The 20795-nt window shown below is 52.3% G+C and overlaps 1 protein-coding gene across 1 annotated transcript in view; it reads right to left on the reverse strand.

Annotated features, from left to right (window-relative positions):
• Positions 1 to 1715: 1715 nt before the first annotated feature.
• Positions 1716 to 20795, reverse strand: part of LOC133343388 (T-cell leukemia homeobox protein 1-like) — a 32624-nt gene continuing 13544 nt past the window's right edge. Inside the window, exon 3 of the mRNA XM_061552969.1 lies at positions 1716 to 3155. Coding sequence (XP_061408953.1) covers positions 2933 to 3155 — 223 coding nt within the window. The 3' untranslated portion in view covers positions 1716 to 2932. The remainder of the gene's footprint in view (positions 3156 to 20795) is intronic.

Consider the following 20795-nt stretch of genomic DNA (forward strand, 5'->3'; position numbering starts at 1 on the left):
TGACGGCAGCTGCGATACGCGGTACGACATGGAGAGGTTCGACGTTTCGGGGGGTGGGGGGCGGCGTGGACTGAACTCCGCACCTTTCCCGATTCCCAAGCGCCTCGCCGTTCGACCCCGGCCCCCACGACTGCCTTTCCTCAGAGCTCTCCACATCAGCGACCCCTTCCTCTCGTCAATTAACCCGACGATAAGACGACTACCCCCCCTCCACCCCCACCTCGAACCCTTCCCGTCATATCCCCCTCCTCCTCCCACATCACTTTATTTTTGTTCTCTCTCCTCCCCGTAACAGATTCCCGCTGTCTCCACCTCGTCAAGAGATAGCTGGACGCGACACACACACACAAAAGCAATCATGCCGCATGCGTTTAGGAAAGGCGCGGTGTGTGTGTGTGTGCGCGTGCGTGCGTGCGCGTGCGTGCGCGTGCGTGCGCGTGCGTGTGTACGCAAAGACAAAGGGTTGCCACCTTATAGCCGACACAAGCTCTCGGGGGGGGGGCAAAGTTCCGTGAAGCACCCAATGAAGGCCGCAGCACGGCGCACGAGGTGGGTGGTGTGGCCGGCACCACGGCCAGTCGCCCGCCTCTGTCACCCCCCACAGCGCTGCTGTTTACACACGGTGACAGCTAAGGGGCCATCCATTTAGTAGGTATGCAAAAATCTGTCAAAACTTGACCCCTCCCTGTACGCACGTGTACTTTTTACACCTCCCCCCCAACCTGCGTACGTACAGCCTGACGCCCCCCCCCCTCCCCCCGAATCCTATAGAACGGCTTGTATTTAATCCACGCAGAAATGATCAAGGATTAACAATATTAACGTATTTAAACAAACATAGTCCACCGCCGGACTATCTAACTCATTTGAAGGCCAACAATATAGACAAATTATTGTCGAGGCTTCACCCCCCCCCCCCCGATTTCCTATACATTGTCAGTAGACCCCCCATACGCAAGCGTACGCATTGGGTTAACCCCCCCTCCCCCCTCCATGCGTACGTACTAAATGGATGGCCCCTAAGTGATTTAACACCGAGTCGACCAAAGGGGAATGCTCAAGACCGGTTTAGAGATTCGTCACCGATGCTTGGCCGTGGTCTTGTCGAGCGCTGTGCGCTGGGCACTACGGCCACCACTCTCCACAGTGCGCACGGACTCACGAAAACGCAGAGATCCCTCGTGTCGCGCCTTCAACGGGCTGTGTTGGAGCACGTGCTGCTATAGCGAGCATCTTAAGTCGTGGACACGGCACACGATGGGGGCGCCCGGCCAGCCTTCGTCTCCCCAGGCGCTGATGTTAAAACACCGCAGCAAGTCCTCGTTTAAGGCGGAGTCGACCTAGCCGAGGCCCGGGACCGGGCTCAGATAGACGCCACTGTGTTTAACCGGTCGTGAGCGTCAATTGAACTCGGGTCGTTGCGCCAATCATTGCCATTGCCGCCACCGCTCTCCACGTGTCTTTGTGTGCACACACGCACAGACGAACACGCGCGTGCACACACACACACACTCACACACACGTGCATTATTGCCGCGTTCTCAAGTCAACGTCTCACACCGCCTCCTTGACACGCGTGGTGTTGAGATCGTTTACTCCAATGTGAACTAACAGCCCCCCCCCTTGACCACCCCCTTGACCACCCCCCCCCCTTGACCCCCCATGCCCCCCCTACGGCCCCCACCCTCCCGCACACCCCTGCAGTGTCACCCCCACTTCACGCCTAACGAGCAAAACCCACGTTCTTTACATGTGCACAGATACAGCCTATATAAAATCAATTATTTATTTACTTGCCGTGGTTCTTCATACAGTATTTATATAATACCGACATATCGCGGGGGGAGGCGGGGGGGGTCTGTTTAAATATATATTTTAATATATATTGTCATTGCCATATACGTGGTTCCTAAGTCATTTTCAACACGTACAAAAGTATAGTTCTTTTGTAGGAAGCTGTACATGTCATTTTTTGAGGTCCCAGCCTCTGCAAATTCATTGTTTGCCGACTTCGTAGCGTCCACAATTTATAATACAGTATTTATATATAATTACACCTAATCAAATTCCTTGTCGCGTCGTTTCTGTCCCCCCGTCCAAACAGTTTGACGAGAGAGACCACCTCAACACCGCAAGAGTTAACTTACTTCCGTTGCCTCCTTGAACCTTCATCTCCCCCCCCCACCCCCTCTCCAAAACAGTCCCAGAAAAAAAATCATAAACCGGACTTTTTTTCCATAAAACTTAAATAAAACAACACACAAGCCGCTGATGGGCCTACTGCACGTGTCACTGCAAGGGCAGTCTGGTGACATCAGCTGCCGTCGCCTGTCCCAACACATCGCTTGCTTGCTGCTGCTGATGCTGCTGATGATGCTGCTGATGATGCAAGCGGCACGTGGCGCCACGGGTCGCCGTGGTCGAGGCGCTTCGAGAAGTCGTCATTAAGTGCTCAATTCGCTTGTGGGGCAGAGAAGGGAGGAGATGAGGGAGCAAGAGGCAGAGACGTCCACTGCTCAGCCCGTCGTGTCCTACACAACCCCCCCCCCCCCTCAGAGCGCGGCACGGGCACACGCGCAGCCCGCCCCGGCTGCTCATCTTGACGTTGGCCCATGCCTGACGCGCAAGTCCCTCCAAGCTGATTGCAAGTCCACGCGTAGCCTCGTGCGCGACACGCACAGCCGCGCACCGATTGCGCCTTTGTCTGCGCTTGTCATCAGCAGGCTACCCCCCCCACCTCCCAGCCACAACATCAACAAGCGCTGTTGACAATCCCAGTCGCTCCTCTTTCTACAGATGGTTCGCTCGCCGTCTTTGTCTCTCTCGGCGACTGCAGCCAGCCGGCCGGGCCCCATCCTCCCCACACCTCCAACCTTCCTTACACTGCCCCCCTCTCCCCCCGCCTTGCTCAGGACGACTCCGGGGCCCACGTCTAGACCACGGAGGCGACTGACGAGACGGACGTGATCTTGCCGGGGCTCTCCTCTGCCCAGGGCTGGAGGTTCTGCAGGGCGTAGAGCGACGCGTTGTGCAGGCACAGCGGGTCCGGGTTGACGGGCTGGCTGAGGCTCTTCTGAAAGGCTTCCTGTTGCAGCTGCATCATGATGCGGTTCGCCTGTTGCCGCTCCGCTTCGCGCTCCTCCGCCGTCTGCCGCCTGCGAAGAGCGGAACGCATTGCATTGCACCGCACTGCTAATGGGCCCGGCGGTCATCACAGTAACCCAGTGATTTCGTGTTTTTTTTTTTTAGCCGCAACAGTTCGGAACGCCGTTCCGGGAAATATATATTTGTTTTGGGGGCTTTTGCCACGGCACATCAAACTCGCCTTAGTGCGTGCTCTCGTGATAACGACACACACACACGTGTTCATTTGGATTGTCGAAATACAACGGGTGCAATGTCAGAGGATTCATTGTGATTAGGCATACCGTGTACTTTAGTGGTAGTGCCTTACGCCCATAATCACTACCCCAAGCCATTCTTAGCAGTGCTCCGTATCATATCTAGTGGGAAATTAAGCCCTGACGATGATAATAATAAAACGGTGTGCATGCGCGTCGGACGACCCCTACAACAATGGATTTTTGCAGCGGTGTCCTCCGCTGCCCACTCAGTGTACAGTATATATATGTACTGCACATGAACAACTTAAATACACATCAGGTAGATAAGCACGAGCGTCAAGGAGACACGTGCCAGCACAAAGACCGCTCCGTATAGCCTGCAACAGGTTGCTGTTAGCGAGCACTTATTAAAGCCGCCACGACACGCGAGGGGGTGGGTGGGCCAGCCCCACGCCCGGCCGCCTTTGTCTCCCCAGTGGTGATGTTAACGCACCACACCAGGTACTCATTTGAGGACCGAGTCGACTTAAGGGAGGCCCAGGACCGGTTCAGATAATCGTCACTGGTTGGTGGCCGTGAGCGGGAATCGAACCCGGGTGGCCGGGTTCGTAGCGTAGCGCGCTAACCGCTACACTACACGCACACACAGACAAAGACCCCCCGTATAGCCTTAACAGACTGTCGGGGCAAGTGCTGTTTAGCGAGCACCTATGAAGGCCGGAACGGTACACGAGGGGGTGGGTGGCCAGCACCACGCCCGACCGCCTTTGTCTCCCTAGTGGCAATGTTTACACCGCACCAGGTACTCATTTGAGGCTGAGTCGACCTAGGGGAGGGCCGGGACCGGTTGTTGGCCGTGAGCGGGAATCGAACCCGGGTGGCCGGGTTGGTAGTGCAGCGCGCTAACCGCTACACTACACGCACACACAGACACGCACACACAGACACACAACATCCATGTGCGAAATGCGTGGGGTTTCCACAAAACTCCAGCGTGGTTGCCATGGGCCCCCCGTGATTCTAGTAATTCAATGGGGCCCCCCACACCAGTTCCCGCCAGACCCCCGCCCCCTAGGTTGACTTTGCTCTCCGTGTTGACCCAATATCTATTTTATCGTATCCTTGTAATCGATCTAACAAAAAATGTTCAACCGAATAAATAGCACTTAATCCAGAAAATATGTTTGAGAACGTAATATATGTCTGTAGTCGCGCGCATTAGAATCAGAATATGTATTTATTTATAGCTCATCGGATTCCTACAGTATAAATAAATATTCTGATTAGAATGATGTCTGTGTGTGGTCTGTGTTATAGATCGAGACATCACGGACGAAGGGAGTCAAAACATGCTGGGTGAACAATAGGCCTTCTGTGTGATGTTGTAGGTGTATAGTTTTATATACACACGTACACACATGTGTAGATTGTACAGCGGTTTCACAGTCACGTGTTTAGTGAACCTAGTTGAGATACTTTGCGTTTCTAAAATATGTAGTGGGCCTATATAGCCCTCTCCACAATGCCACTACTTTAAGACAAATACAAAGATCCCCCGTATAGCCTTTACCAGACTGTTGGGGCAAGTGTTGTTAGCGAGCACCTATCACGGCACACGAGGGGTGCGTACCTACGTCTCCCTAATGCTGATGTGCATTATACAATCTTTTACCAGAATCAGAATATTTATTTAGACTGGAGGAATCCGAGGAGCCTCGAATCTCTTTTTCACAGATGTCCAGATACTCGTTTTAAGGCTGAGTCGACCTAGGGAAAGCCCATTAACGGTTCCCGATATTCCTCATCGATCTTGGGATCGCAGAGTTTTATAGCAGTTCGCTACCCATGCCAGGAGAGAGTCCTCGATAACACGCAGCGGTGCTCTCAACATCAAGAGCAGCGATTCAAAAACTCCAGTGATGGGGACCCACCATCACGTGACATCCACCAATTTACATACTCGCCATTTAAATGCAAATCCAGTCGTTCTGACGCTGCACGCGCCCGATGATTGTTCAACATGTCCCACGTGACGCGAGAAACAATTAACTTTGTCTGCTGCACGCGCACGCCGAGATCTCAATCTTAACTTCAATCGGCTCCGTTATCGCAGACGGCGTTAATTGCGCGTTACGTGGGACGCGTTTGAGTTAATTCGTATTTTAATGAGTAAATAGGCACACGAGAAAAGACGAAGCCTTTTAGGGACTCGGGAAAGTTTTCTCTCTATCATGTAGCACTTTACGCAGCATTTACATCATGTGCATTCGATGTCAAGTCTGTACCAGTACTCTATGACGTGATATGCAAAATTAGCGTGTTCACTCACGTGGTGATTCATTAACCAACCACCTTCTCTGCTATTTATACCAAAGTGATCCACAACACATCGATTTGTATTTTGACCCATTTCAATCAATAGCAATGCATCCCTCATATACGCACTATTGGTACTAAATTCATTAACTCACGAACAATGAAATAGTTATATGCATTTCCATTTTGAAATGTTACATTATTAACAATTACATTGCTTTATGAGATCTCTTTTAACAGTGGCAAAATATAGTAGTAGGTTTTTACCCTTTTAAACTGGTACAAAACTGACACCTTTATTCAAGGCATCATGTTTGCAATAACCACAACACAAGTAGTCAAAAAAACAAACTAAAAGAAACAACTCTGATCCCCATTGGGGACTAGGCTCTAAAGAAAGCCGTCTCGGGTGTGGACCAATCAACTTCAAGGACAGTGCATATTATTATCATTATCAGAGTTGCTTGTTTTTGTTTGCTTTTTTGACTACTTGTGTTGTGGTTATTGCAAACATGATGCCTTGAATAAAGGTGTCAGTTTTGTACCAGTTTAATAGGGTAAAAACCTACTACTAATTACATTGCTTTTTAGAATATTGATCTAAATTAACCTTCCCTTTAATCGTTGTATTTCAAAGTCACTTTATATGTAACCGCAGCCTACAGATAGTTCACTATCTGTTGGCACTATCACATCGGCTGGGTGCGTGCTGCTGCCCTCCCAGGCTCTGTAGCTCGTGGCGGCTCGTGCACTCGGAATAAGCCGCATCGATTGACCTCGGTTGTAAAGGAGGCACGCGACGTGCGCGTGCATCAATTTAATCGAGTTTGTAGGAATACCCCTAATGCATGTTTCTCGATTTGTACACAAATTACATATACAGGTTGGTCCAGATGTATTCTGAGCACCCCCCCCCCTCCCCCATTTAATTCTCTAAAACGTATCATATATGTAAAGTAAGGTTTATTTAAAACAGAATATATGTTCGGGGTCAATTCATTGTGGGGGACGGGGGTCACATGACATCTGCACCACCCTGTAGATTAGAAGCCAAATGGTGTAGCGATGCCATTGCAGCAACGACAACAAGAATGTTAATAAGAAACAAAATTTGACGCAGAACAAGAAGCAAGCGACTACAATACAACGTCGAAATAATCCAAATTCAGATGGCGCGCACACAGCGTCGTGGTTGTCGCCGGTGCAGTTGCACCGCCTGTACACTCGATAGCCGGACTCACGATTGGATCGTGATGATGATGATGATCACTCTTGGCCATTGTTCAATTCGCGGGGCCGCACTGGGATGATTCGGTGTGGGGGTGAGGGGATATGCAGACAAAATATCCCCCGTGTAGCCTGAACAGACTGTTGGGGCAAGTGCTGTTAGCGAGCACCTATGAAGGCCGGCTCGGCACACGAGGGGGTGGATGTCCAACACCACGCCCGGCCGCCTTTGTCTCCCCAATGGCGATGTTTACAAACCATACCAGATACTCATTTGAGGTTGAGTCGACCTAGGGGAAGCCCAGGATCCATTCAGATCATCGTCACTGGTGTTGGGCCGTGAGTGGGAATCGAACTTGGGTCGCCGGGTTCGTAGTGCAGTGCGCTAACCACTGCACCACCGCTCCCCATAGGACACGCGGACAGACACACACTGACACTCACGAATGCATCCCCTCACTTGGAGCATGATGGACGCTCGCAGTGTCCACTCGCGAAAGATGGCCCAAGTGAGTGTGTACATTAAGAAAGCAAAAGTGTCTTTGTATTGGCCGTTACGACTGTAAATATTTGGAGTCGTTGCACGGGGTAGAGAGGGTGATTGATTAGCTCCCCCCCCGGCCCCCTCCCCTTCTTCGATCCTCCTTCCCCCGCCCCTTCACTTTCCCCCAAAACAACTACGGCCATTGCACACGAGCAGGGGACACACACACACACAGTCTTCGTAACGTGTGCACCAAACCACGTGGACGTGCACGTTCAACTTCCATCGCACCGTACGTGACCTGCAGCGCTAATCGGAGGCGCCCTGTCAATCCACTGCTGGATGAGGGCCTCCCAACGACGCTGTGTGGAATCTTAAGTGGTGGGGGAAGGGAGGAGGAGGTTGTTAGACCATACTTCACCGCCCCGGTCAATGCGTGTTGACGAAGGTGCGGGTTCGGACGTGACTGGGTGTCGTGGTGGCACCGTGCTGCTTAGCGCATCGAGCACTGGGGCTCGATGAACCCACAGAGTTCCGTTCCCAGCCACGGGGGAAACATCAGTGGCGCGTCACGTCTCAAATCGGTCTTGGTTCGCCTACCTCCCCCCCCCTCCACCCCGCACCAATCCACACCTAACCCGCACCTCCGATTGGCACGGTTAGCTACGTACGGTGCGAAAGAAGTTCAACATCCATAACCAACACGTTCAAGTAAGATTTTTTTTTGGAGGGGCTGCTTCATCCAGCAGTGGATTCACAAATGCCTGTACATGTAGTTCGCATGTTATACGTCTGTGGAAAAGAGCTTCGGAGTCCGTCGGATTCCTCCAGTGTAAACACATGTTCTGATTCTGCGACGTAGAGACGGGGAGGGGGGTCAAGTTCGAATGGGTGTCCTAGGCGGGCTTGCGGAGCTGGTAACTCGACACCACAAATATCCGTGTTTGTGCTGATAACTAAACAACGCATCTCAGATGTTGCGTACCCACCCCCCCTACTACTCCCCTACCCCCGAAGAAACAATACACCGCCCGAGAGAGTGATGGGTTTCACTCGTAGAGAAAGCTACACGAACCCACTTGTTCTACGTTGCATTCGGTCTCGTGCTATAAACTGAAAAAAATAATTTCTGCATTACTGCATATATATACGATCCCCCCATCATCAGTTGAAATCAAGTACGGTGGTGTAAACTCGCTTCCCCTTGGGAGTGTGACGCTAAAGTCAATAAATATCTGGGAGATAATCTCGCGATTTGGTTTGCCAGTTTTTCACAGAGAATGCACGACACGTCGTGGCGGCCAAGACTGCGCACGTGGCCAGCGGGCAGTAGTCATCAGAATGTTTGTTCATACTGGAGGAATCCGATGAGCTCCCAAGCTCGTTATTTCCCCAACAGATATCAAGTAGATTCACAGATCTCCACGCGGTCGTTTCAAGAGACCCCGCTACTCATTCGCCGAATGATCTTCGACTTTTCTTCTCGTTAGCAATACACAAAGAGCGAACGTTCCCCCTACCCGCCCTCTCGTTCTGTCGTGACAACGTTTGCGGTAAGTGCGCTGTTAGCGAGCACCTATTAATGTCTGAACCATGCACGATGGAGTGGGTGTGGCAGCCACCTCGCCCGGTCACCTTTGTCTTCCCGGTGTTGATGTATATGTTTTACACCACGCAGCAGGTTCTTCATTTCAGACTCAACCGACATCGTGGACACATTCTGATACCACTTGCCACTGATGTTAGCCGTGGACTGGAATGCCGTACATGTATAATACAATGTGTAACAACAACAACAAAATTGTCCCTGGGTAGTAAGTGTTGTTTCCTAATTGTTCATGCCTCCAAAGTACAGAAAATGGCTATTATTCCCGACAAACTTTGCTTTTGTGATCAGGACAATGATATTTTGAAATGTACCTATTTTCAATGAGAAAACGTGTGCATTTGTGTCTTTCGTTCACAAAGTCCAGGTCACAAAAGCAAAGCTTGTGGGGAATAATAGACATTTTCTATACTTTTTAGGCATAAGCAATACAATAAATAACACTTACTACCCAGGAACAAAAATTGTGTTCCACAGTGTAATCACACACGGTTGCCGAAACACTGCGCCACCGCTCCCACACATTCGTCATCCAAAACAAAAAAATGACCCCCCAAACTTTTGGCGCAAGTGCTGTTAGCGAGAGCACCTATGAAGGCCAGAACGGTACACGATAGGGTTGGGTGGCCAGCACCACGCCCGACCGCCTTTGTCTCCCCAGTGGCGGTGTTTACACACCGCACCAGGTACTCGTTCTACTAATCGGCGTGGGATTCATACAATAAGTCGTGGTCAACTCATGCCCCTGCGTAAAGGACTGTCTTCTACGGCACTGCATTGCGTGCCTGAGTAAATATTTGTGTAAACGTGTGCGCGCGTGTGTGTGCACTCCCCCCTCACATCGGTATCTGTTGTGGTATGTAAGCATCGTCACTGGGGAGACAAAGGCGGCCGGACGTGTACCGTTCCGGCCTATCATCGGTGCTACTCGCTAACAGATCTAGTCTCAACAGTCTGGTTAAGGCTATACGGGGGATCTTTGTCTTTGTATGTGTCAGGGTGTGTGTGTCCATACTTTTAAGTACGTGTGTCAAAGTCCAACACGTGAACCCACAGCTCCACACAGTTCACGTGACCGTTAAGTGGGAGCGCGTGCTGACGTCACGGCGCGAATGGATGAAATTTTGACTTGGGTGGAATGCGTCGCGGAGGGGGGGGTAGAGAGTTAAGGGAGGGGGGGTAGAGTGGGTTTGGGGGGTAGAGTGGGGTTTGGGGGGGGGGGTAGCAGGAGGCGGGGCATGTGGGCGAATGGGTTGGGCATCAAAATTAACGAGAAGAACCATTTTTTTTTATTCGGTAACAACAACCCCCCCCCCACTCAACATTTCAAGAGCCGCAACGACGCACGTGGTGACACGAGACGGCGGTCCCTGATAAGTAACCGCCAGGAAGCAGTCCTTAAAGAGCCGCGTGCGACCCAGGAGCCGTACATTGCCGACCCAGAGGTTGGGGCAATGGCAGGCGCTGATTAACGCAAAGCTAAGATACGTTGATCGAATTTATGGGGTCAATTTTATCTCTCTCTCTCCCAAGTCTTAATTGCTTACACGAGGATTCAATCGCACAGGTAAGACCGTGCGATTGAATCGGGAGCCTGAATGTCCGTTTATCCTTGGTAAAACTAAAACAAATATTTTCAACAGGTTATAGCGAATTAAGACATGTCTAGACATCGATACACTTGAATTAATATATATATAACTTATCACATATCCGTCAATAACACTGTGGCCTCAAAAAGGTGAAATATTTAATAGGCGACGTTTCGGGCAATGAACATTTTCCTAGCACATGAATCAAATGAAGAATGGCCATTGACTTGGAGGTCGCCTGTTAAAAACGTTTCCTTTTTTAAAGCCGCGGCGTTATTGACAAATGCGTTGAAGCTCGTGTTGTTTGTATCTGTGCACCGCTGCCAAAACAGCAGCCGCGTCACGAAATACTTTGAATTAATAAATGCGTCGAACAAAGCATGAACAATGTCATCAACAGCACGATCATTACGAATTAAAAAACATATACATACAAAAGCCATACAAAACTGCCACACACATCACTTACATATATCGAGGAACATATACTGCAAACGCCGTTCCGAGCTACGGCACTGCTTAGTTACATGCGAGCGTTTGTGATCGTAAACTCCGACGAGAGCAGCGCACGTGACCTAAACCACCACGGGGAACGAGTGGCAGGCGCTGACACGGACTTGGCTCCATCACCGCCCACTCGCCCAGACTGCGGGGGGGGGGGGGGACACGCGCTGTGGCAGTGAAGCCAACGTTCAGGACGTCGGTAACGGAGGTCGATGTCGTGACGTGGCCGTCACTACATCCCTCGCCGCCTTTGTCTTTCCACCCCCCCCCCCACACTTTAAGACCGCATCCACCAAGCGGAGGTTCGGGGCTAGGCTCTGATGTCGCTCGTCACCGATGTTGGCCGTTCGTGGCGGCCGCGAAACGAACTTGGGGTGAAATCGATTTTGTAGCGCGGTGCGCTAACCACTGCACCACCGCTCGGCCCCTCACACCCTCACCATACCCCCGGGTTCTTAGTTGAACATCGGCACACGCGTACGAAGGCAAAAGTGCCCCGTGTGTACGTTACCACACTCTCGGTGTCGAGCGATGTTAGCGAATACATGCGGAAGAAGTGCAACATATACGTTTATGCCGACACAGTGTACGGGAGTTATCGTGGCCAAGGGCACGCCCGATCGTATTTGTCCCCCCCCCCCCCCCCAATGCCGACGTTGACACTCCGCACCAGACACTCGCCACGCATTAATACACAAACAACAAAGACATTCCACAAATATCACTCGCAGACGGTTGTGGCAAATGCTGTTAGCCAGCACCGATGAAGGCTGGCACTGCACACGAATGGGTGGCCAATACCACACACGGACGCCTTTGTCTTCCCAGTTATGGCTTTTACACAGCGCATCAGATACTCATTTAAGACCGAGTCCGACCTAGGGGAGGCCCAGGATCGGTTCAAGTATTCGCCACTGCTATTGGATCGCGAGCGTTAAATCGAACCCGGGGCTTGCCGAGTTCGTAGCGCGCTGCGCTAATCACTGCGCCACTGTTCCCCACAACGCACACAACGCCAAGACAAAGATCCCCCGTATAGCCTTAGCAGACTGTTGGAGGCAAGTGCTGTTAGCGAGCAGCGATGAAGGCCGGAACGGTACACGAGGGAGTGGGTGGCCAACACCACGCCCAGCCGTCTTTGTATCCCCAGTAGCGATGTTTACACGCCACACCAGGTACTCATTTGAGGCTGAGTCGATCTAGGGGAGGCCCAGGACCGGTTCAGATAATCGTCACCGGTGTTGGCCGTGAGCGTAAATCGAACCCGGGTCGCCGGGTTCATAGCGCAGCGCGCTAACCGCTACACTACCGCTCCCCACACACACGCACACACACACACGCACGCACACACACACGCACACACACACACACACACACGCACACACGCACGCACACACACACACACACACACACGCACACACACACACACTTTTGCCGGGGACGCGCCGCTCCGCTGCTGCTGGTTAAAAACGTCGTCGTCGTCATCATCGTCGCCGCGTCCAGTGGCGCGCGCTCGGAACGCGTCGCCAGGACTCGGAACTCGGCGGCGGCGGCGGCGGCGCTGGGTGCAGGCACCAGACGACTGCCCCCCCCCCGCCGCGTTCCTCACTGCTCACGCAATGCCACGGGTTAGAGCGCGACTCCTGACGCACTCGTGGTGCTTTATGTACGGAGGGCCATCGCGCGCGTGTCTGGTAGGGGGGGGGGAGTGGCGGCGCAGCGGTTAACGCGCTGCGCCGCGCTGCGAATTCGCTTGCGACCAACAAAATTTGAGACGTTTGAAACCGGCCCCGTGTCTTGCCCGCTGTCGATCCGGCCCCTTGAGTGAGCACTTGGTGCGGTGTGCACAAACACACGCGCGTATTGGGGAAGCGAAGGCGGTCGGGCGTGGTGCTGGCCACTCACCCCTATCCTCGTGCGCCGTGCCGGACCTTCATTGGCGCTCGCTAACAGCACTTGCCCCTAAAGTATGTGAACGCTATACGGGGTGGGGGGTGGGGGGTGGGAGTGGGGGGGAGGTCTTTGTCTTTTTTGTTCATGCGTGCGCCCTCGCGTGCAGCGCGGACTCTGTCCGGTGTTTCAAAGCAGTCGCTCCCGCTGTTGTGGTGACTCCATAAACGCGGTTGACCCGCTAATCCGCGCAGGCATGCGGACCGCTCGTGCGCTTGTTTAGTCTGAGCACGACCGTCGCCACTGGCTGGCGCGGCGCTCCGAGGGGGGGGGTGCGGGAGGGGGCCCCCCCGTGCAGTGTCAAAACGCAGACGAGGAGCCTTTGAACGAGCGCAGGGAACGAAACGGAGGAGGGAAGGATGCTGATGATGATGGTGGTGGTGGTGATCGTGGTGGTGGGGAGCGGTAGTTGTAGGGTTTAGCGCGAACCCAGTTCGCGTGCCGCTCAAGACCAACATCAGTGAATCGGCCCTGGGCCTCCCCTATGTCGACTCGGCCTCAAATGAGTACCTGGTGCATTGTGCTGGCCACCCACCCCCCTCGTGTGCCGTTCCGGCCTTCATAGGTGCTTGCTATCAGCACTTGCCCCAACAGTCTGTTACAGGCTACACGGGGGATCTTTGTCTTTGATGGCCTAGAGAGCGGGTAAACAGGGAAAGATGCAGACAAAGCGATCGAACATCCCCTCTGTATTAAGCTGCGTCGTTGTGTCTGCGCTCTATCCTTTGTGCACGCTTGTCGTGTGTGGGTCTGTGTGTATATATACACACGAGTGTGTGAATGGAGAGCGGTGGTGTTAGTGGTTAGCGCACTGCGCTACGAATCCGGCGAACCGAGTTCAATTCCCGCTCACGAGCGATAAGAGTTGCGAATGTTTGCACCGGTTCTGGGCATCCCCTAGGTAGGCTCAGCATCAAATTAGTACTTGGTACGGTGTGTACACATCAGCATGAGTGAGACAAAGGCGGCCGGGCGTGGAGCTGGCCACCCACCCCTTCCTCATGTGCCGTGCCGATGCTCACAAACAGCACTTTCCCCAAGTCTGTTTCAAAGGCTATACGGGGGATCTTTGTCTGTGTGTGTATGACCAAGTGCCTTTATGGGTAGCAGTTGGGTTGGGGAGAGCTCGCGCTGTGGTTTAAGCACTACGTTAACATTCCCTCTATATCTGTAACAATAAGCACCACTTTGTAGGCATCTTATCCGTACTGATAGTGTGTGTGCGCATGCATGCGTGTATACATGGCCTTCATAGGTGCTCGCTAGCAACACTTGCCTCAACAGTCTGTTCAGGCTATACGGGGGATATTTGTCTTTGTACATGTGGTGAGCACATTGCTCTACAAGCTGGGAAAACTGAGTTCGATTCCCAGCCACGGTTAATATTAGCGGTAAGCGGTATATCACAACTTGCCATTGGCCTCCCCCATACGGTGCGATGTGTTAGTGTCGCCACTAGAGAGACAAAGGCGGCCGGGCGTGGTGCTGTGCGTGAGTGTGTCTGCGTATGCTATGGGAAGCGTTAGTGCAGTGGTTAGCGCACTGCGCTACGAACCCGGCGACCCAAGTTCGATTTCCACTCACGGCCCAACACCAGTGACGATTTATCTGAATGGTTCCTGGGCCTCCTCTAGGTCGACTCAACCTCAAATGAGTATCTGGTGTGGTGTGTAAACATCGCAATTTGGGAGACAAAGGCGGCCGGGCGTGGTGTTGGACATCCACCCCCTCGTGTACCGTGGTGGCCTTCATAGGTGCTACTCGCTCACAGCAATTGCCCCAACAGTATGCTAAGGCTATACGGGGGCTCTTTGTCTTTGTGTGAATGCACGCATGATGTATTTATGACACTCACGTGTGGGACGGGAGGTCAAGAGCGGGTTTCTTTTTTTTGAGAACGAGAAGCTAAAAATAGTAGCACTGAGCTAATGGTAGATTTCTTTTTATGCACACATCGTATACGGTAACGTTGCATAACAAGCTTAGTAGGGCGTACACAGTGCGTGATGTCGTGGAGTGTCATGAGCGATACTGACTGAATGCGTTGCAGTCCTTAGCAAAGACTCACAGCCTGGTGAGCTCAACATTGTTTACGTGGTGATGAATACAATCGATGGCTGTATTAATGATATTCCTAGAGTCTTTCATCCAGCAGGGCTGATGATGATGATGATGATGCGGTGCATACAGACATATCTTGTAACACATCTGCCGACCGTAGGGCCATATTACAACATCTTCCGATGCATTCGTCACTGCCACTAAATCTTTCAATCCGTATTGCACCCTGTACAAGTATATTGTTATCATAACTATCCCTATAGGACTTGCAATCGTCGCTATAGGATTTTAATTGGCAATATCGCATGACGAAAGTAATTTTACTCGTTAGTTTATAATTATCATGATAGGTTGGTTGTTTTTTTACCACTGTTTTAAAGCGTTCGATATCCATACACGTGCGCGTGTGCGCGTGCGTGCATTCGTGCGTAATGTAATTTACTTGTGAGGGATTTAACGCTGCCTTCGGTTCATCGACGAATATCGACTCCTCAGGCTCAAGAGCCGTGCAACTTCATCGCGCGGGCAACCATCCACCCATTGTCACGCAAGTGGCTGATATATGCTGATCACGCCACCGTTTGCGCTCGCGTACGTAAGGTTGAACTTCTTTCGCACCGTACGTAGCCAGCCATGCTGATCGGAGGTGCGGTGGAAGTACAAGAAACTAAACAAAAAAAAGCAGTTCTAAAGAAACTAGGTTTCAATCGAGACGATTTAAAAGTGCATAGCTCCGGCGACTTCCTAATATCGGAAGGGAGAGCGTTCCAGACGGCCGTAGAAGAGAATCTGAAAAGCGTGCGATGCGACGATCGTCTTTGTTCGATGGTTCGCCAAAAGCCGCTGCTGTGAAGATGACCGAAGCTGGCGTGATGGTTTATGCTCCTTGACAGGATCAGGGAGAGGTATTGTGATTCCATTTGTGGCAAGCACTCGTGGCACGAGACAGATACACATCGAACACAAGACGCAATAAAAACAATAGCGTGCCAAACGAGTCGCAAAAATATCGGTTGTTTGATATGATTCGTGACAATTTATCAAATGAGGGTGTGAGAGGCGTTCTGTCTACCCGTGTGTAGAGGGTTAGGGGATCAGCGTCAGTGGATGTCTGGTTGTGTCTTCCCGTACACACCACGCGGTAGCATCGAGAGCGTGCTTGTGACACGGGCTCTGGTGCAAGGGATTAAATTAGACTCCCTGTGCAGCGTATCCCCTCCCCCCTCCCCGCACAATGAGATCTCAATCTGAACTCGAACAGGCTCCATTCGCGCAGACAGCGTCCATTGCTTCTTAGCACGACGCGCGAGACGTGTTTAACAATCATCGGACGCGTGCAGCGTGGCACGCGTTAAATTTGTAATTGAATGGGGAGCAAGTTGGTCGACGCGGAAAGTTCGTGCACGCATTGCTTCTGCAGGAGCCAGTTCAATGTTAACGTCTCAACATTGCGAGTGTACACCTCCACCAAAGGGCCACACAGACAAAAACAAATCCCCCGTACAGCCTTTAACAGCAGACTGTTGGGGACCAGTGCTGTTGGCGAGCACCGATGAAGACCGGCACGGCACATGAAGGGGGTGGGTGGCCAGCAACCACGCCCGGCCGCCTTTGTCTCGCCAGTGCTGACGTTCGCAAGCACGAGAATCGCCCGTTGTGTGTTCGCCACCCGAATGAAAGCAGAATCAAGTTGTGTTTATTGATATCGGCTAAGCTACGTCAAGAGATTTGCTTCAAATGCTGCGGAATTATATTTTTTGTGAAAGAGTTCTAGGCGCATGGCCTACAACAGAGGTGTGGACGTTAATTTAAACATTTTTATCCACAATTTGTCCACAGCACCGATTGATGACTCTAACTACCCACACACGTGTACCCGAACAGTACACATGAACACAGTCTAGACTGTACATCGTAAACGAGGCGAGTCATTTTTTTTTGCAAGGAAATAATGTTGCAATGAAGACGTCGATGATGTAACCGACCCTTTAACACTATCCACACGCCCCGAGAGTAAATGCTACCGCAGCAGTTACAACACACGAGCCACTTCAATCGGAGCGCGATCAAGATCGCTCACGCACATTAACAATAGTCGACAACAAAAACCCCGACGCAACACAACAATAGATCAACGTACCCCATAAGTAAGTTACGACACTTCTCGCAATTCTCCATTTTCAGACAATCGATCAATTCCTGGACAGGGTATTGAACCTGCACGTGTGGGGCGCGGTAGTGTAGTGGTTTGCGCGCTGCGCTACGAACCTGGCGACCCCGGTTCGATTCCCCCCTCACGGGACAACACCTGCGACGAATGTCTGTACCGGTTCTGGGCCTCCCCTAGGTCGACTCAGTCTCAAATTAGTATCTGGTGCGATGTGTAAACATCGAGACTGGAGAGACAAAGGCGGCCGGGCGCGGTGCTGGTCACCCACCCCCTAGTGTGTACCGTTCCGGCCTCCATAGGTGCTCGCTAACAGCACTTGCCCCAACAGTCTGTTCAAGGCTATACGGGGGATCTTTGTCTTCGACCGTAAAACGAAAGACAGAAAAACAACACGCAACATAGCGTGCGCGATGGAAGCACATCAATAATTTACAAATCGTGGACGTGCAATGCGGAAGGGCCGTTGCCCCAAAACGCCGCCGACTCCCTCTGCTTCTCGTCGTTAGTGACTTTGACAAATGTGTTGAGTCTCGCGCTCTTAATTGTGCTTGCGCGTCACTGCGAACGCGCGTTGTCGAGAAATAAAAACAAAAACCCCGAGACTTGCCAATGACCTGAATCACCCATCAATGCGCCCGACCTCTGCGGGTCATGGAAGCCAAGCAGAGGCACAGGGGCATGCAAGATCCATTGTTGTACTGTACTTGCTATGCACCCACGCGCGTACGCTTCACGCATTCAGCAACCAGCCCTGTCAAAACAACTCCCACGATACCTCCGCACGGCGTGGGGAGGCCCTCACCCAGCAGTGGATCGACGAAAGGGCCGTGCGTGTCATGTACAGAGACAGAGACGGACTCGTTGACATTGCGTGTCGCTCTCTGCTATTTGCGCCCGGGTGCTGGGGGGGAGGGTGCAGAAGAGGGTATGGGGGGGGGGGGTAGTGGGTTGCATGTGGGGGGTGGTGGCGATGTTGGGGGGGGGGGTAGTGAATGGGTAAGGTGGGAGTCGGGGCGGTTGAAGGAGTGAGATTAGTGGCGCTGACCACCCAACCAACCACCACCACCACCACCCCTCGTGTGCCGTGCATTCATAGCTACTCGCTAACAGCACTTGGTCCCAACAGCCTGTTGTTACAAGGCTCTACGGGGGGGGGGGATCTTTGTCTTTGGGTTGTGGTGGTCATTGGTTGTGGAGGCGGTGGGGGTGAGAGTAGTGGGATGAGGGTGGGGGTATAGAGGTGGTGGTTGGGGGGGTACCCGTGCGGGCCCCTTTAGTTTCCGCGTCACTCAGCGCGCCGCGAGTCGAGGCGCTAACAGCGAACGCACTCGGCCCGCGCACGAGCAGAGGAGGCGTCGCCATGAATAGAATCAGCGGGCGAAGTGGGGACGGGGGGACGCATTTACGTTTCGCGCTCACACCCTTTCACAGACACATGTTAATGTGTCTACAACGATTTCCCCCCCGCCCACTTCCATGTGTAGTTTTTCATGGGTCAAGTGCGTGATGCCTATAACGGTCTACAGGGCGCGCACGAGGGGGTAGTTGCATCACGCTCGGCCGCCTTTGTCTCTCCAACGTGGCGATGTTTTTCACTCCGCACCAGGTGTTTTTTTTTTAAGATGGAGCCAAATTACGGGAGACCCAGGCCCGGCTCTGATATCAGGAGCCAGGGATTGACGGAGTCGGGAATCTCACCGAGACCGCGGGGTTCAGTCGTGCAGTGCGCCAACTACTACATCACCGTTCCCCATACGCGCACGCGTGTAAGCAGCAAGTTGACACGGTGCTCAGTGCAAATGATGGGGGAGGTGCATCTATACATTTAACCCGTGACATCTGGGTCTGTCCTGTGCGAGAGCTCACACATCCCACGATGTCTCCAAGTGCACTTGGCCTGGCACAAGCGCAGTGGTTGTGGCATCGCCTGTGCGCAGCGAGTTGGGAGAGCGGTGGCGTGAGGGTTTTATAGACCGTGACATTCACGATCCCGACGATGTGGGTTCGATCCCCGATCATAAACAACGTGGGTGGTTCAAGTGGAATATTAACGTGGACTGGGCATCCCCTGCGATCAGCTCGGCCTTGACACGAGTATCTAACTGGGGATACAAAGGTGTCCGGACGGCCGTGGTGCTCGACACATCACCCCCTCCCGGGTGCCGTGCCGGTCTTATTATGTGCACGAGAGCAGACGAGGGATCTGCCATTATTTGTGCGTAAATATTCGGGATGAGGAAAATAACATCACGACGTTTCGGCCAATTATCCTTCTCGGGGAATAGGAAATGTTCGTACGTTTGCACAAAGACAACGACCCGCCCCGTACATTATCTAACAGACTGTTTTGGGCAAGTGCTGTTAGCGAGCGCCTATGAAGGCCGGAACGGCACACGAGGGAGGGAGGGGTTGGTGGCCAACACCACCCCCCTGCCGCCTTTGTCTATTTTTTAAGGCTGAGTCGACCAGGGGGAAACCCGTGACCGGTGCAAATATTCTCCGCTTATTGCCAATGATCGGTAAATTGAACCTCGAGTCGCCGGGTTCGTAGCACAGTTCGCTCGCCACCGCACTACCACTGCCCCACCCACACCACTGCCCACCCACACCACTGCCCCACCCAGACAGCTGCTTTAATGTGATGCGTTTGTTACCATTCCCCCGCGCCTCCGATTAGCACGGTTGGGCTACGTACGGTGCGAAAGAAGTTCGCGGCACATACGTACACGACACAAAAAAATAAACACGTGCGCCATTCCACGGCAACGGAATTACAAGCTCAATGCAGGCCATAGTAGACACGGTGATGAAATGAGCACTCGTACATTGTAACAACCGCCGCGGTGCAGGAACCCGTAGAAACTAGCAGAGACCCAGATAACGCTTCTGTTCACTTTCGCGGTGGCCTTGATGTTTTGCACCAAGTTGTAATTCCGCTACCGTGAAATTGACCGCATACCGCACGCAATGCTGCTCGGTATTATTACATTCTGTACCGCGTGTGTAGACACATATATAAGATACATAAACACGCATGTCTACACTCCATGCGTTTCCTGTGCGGTGCATACATGGACGAAAGGGTTAAACTGACGAACATTCGCTGACGCAGCAACGCATTGTCTTAGTGCAAGTATATATGTGTGCGTGTGTGCGCATACGTATTGCTCATGAGGATTCCACGTGATGCTAATTCCGATATCGCTGCCGTACGAGAACGTACGGCACGACGTGGCGTCTGTATTTGCGATTCTTGCAAATAATGTCTTGGCCATGGAGACGCACGAGACAGCAACAAAAACGTCAGCACGTCACATTTACGATCAGCCTCAATGTTATTGATGAATGGACTTGAGTTGTTTGTTATTTGTGCGGATGCGCCACCGTTAACGCGGTCCACGCGAAGAGTAAACACGCCAGACCCGGACAAAGCTGTGATCGTGGCCGTAGACAGGACGACCACGGGGTAACGGTATTTAATGCAATTTTTTTAAAACGATACTTTTATTTAAAACTACATTCACGTGTCTTTGTACGCGCA

This window comes from Lethenteron reissneri, chromosome 17 (assembly GCF_015708825.2).
Source record: "Lethenteron reissneri isolate LAM-NWPU_2019-01 chromosome 17, ASM1570882v1, whole genome shotgun sequence".
In the NCBI taxonomy this organism is placed as follows: domain Eukaryota; kingdom Metazoa; phylum Chordata; class Hyperoartia; order Petromyzontiformes; family Petromyzontidae; genus Lethenteron; species Lethenteron reissneri.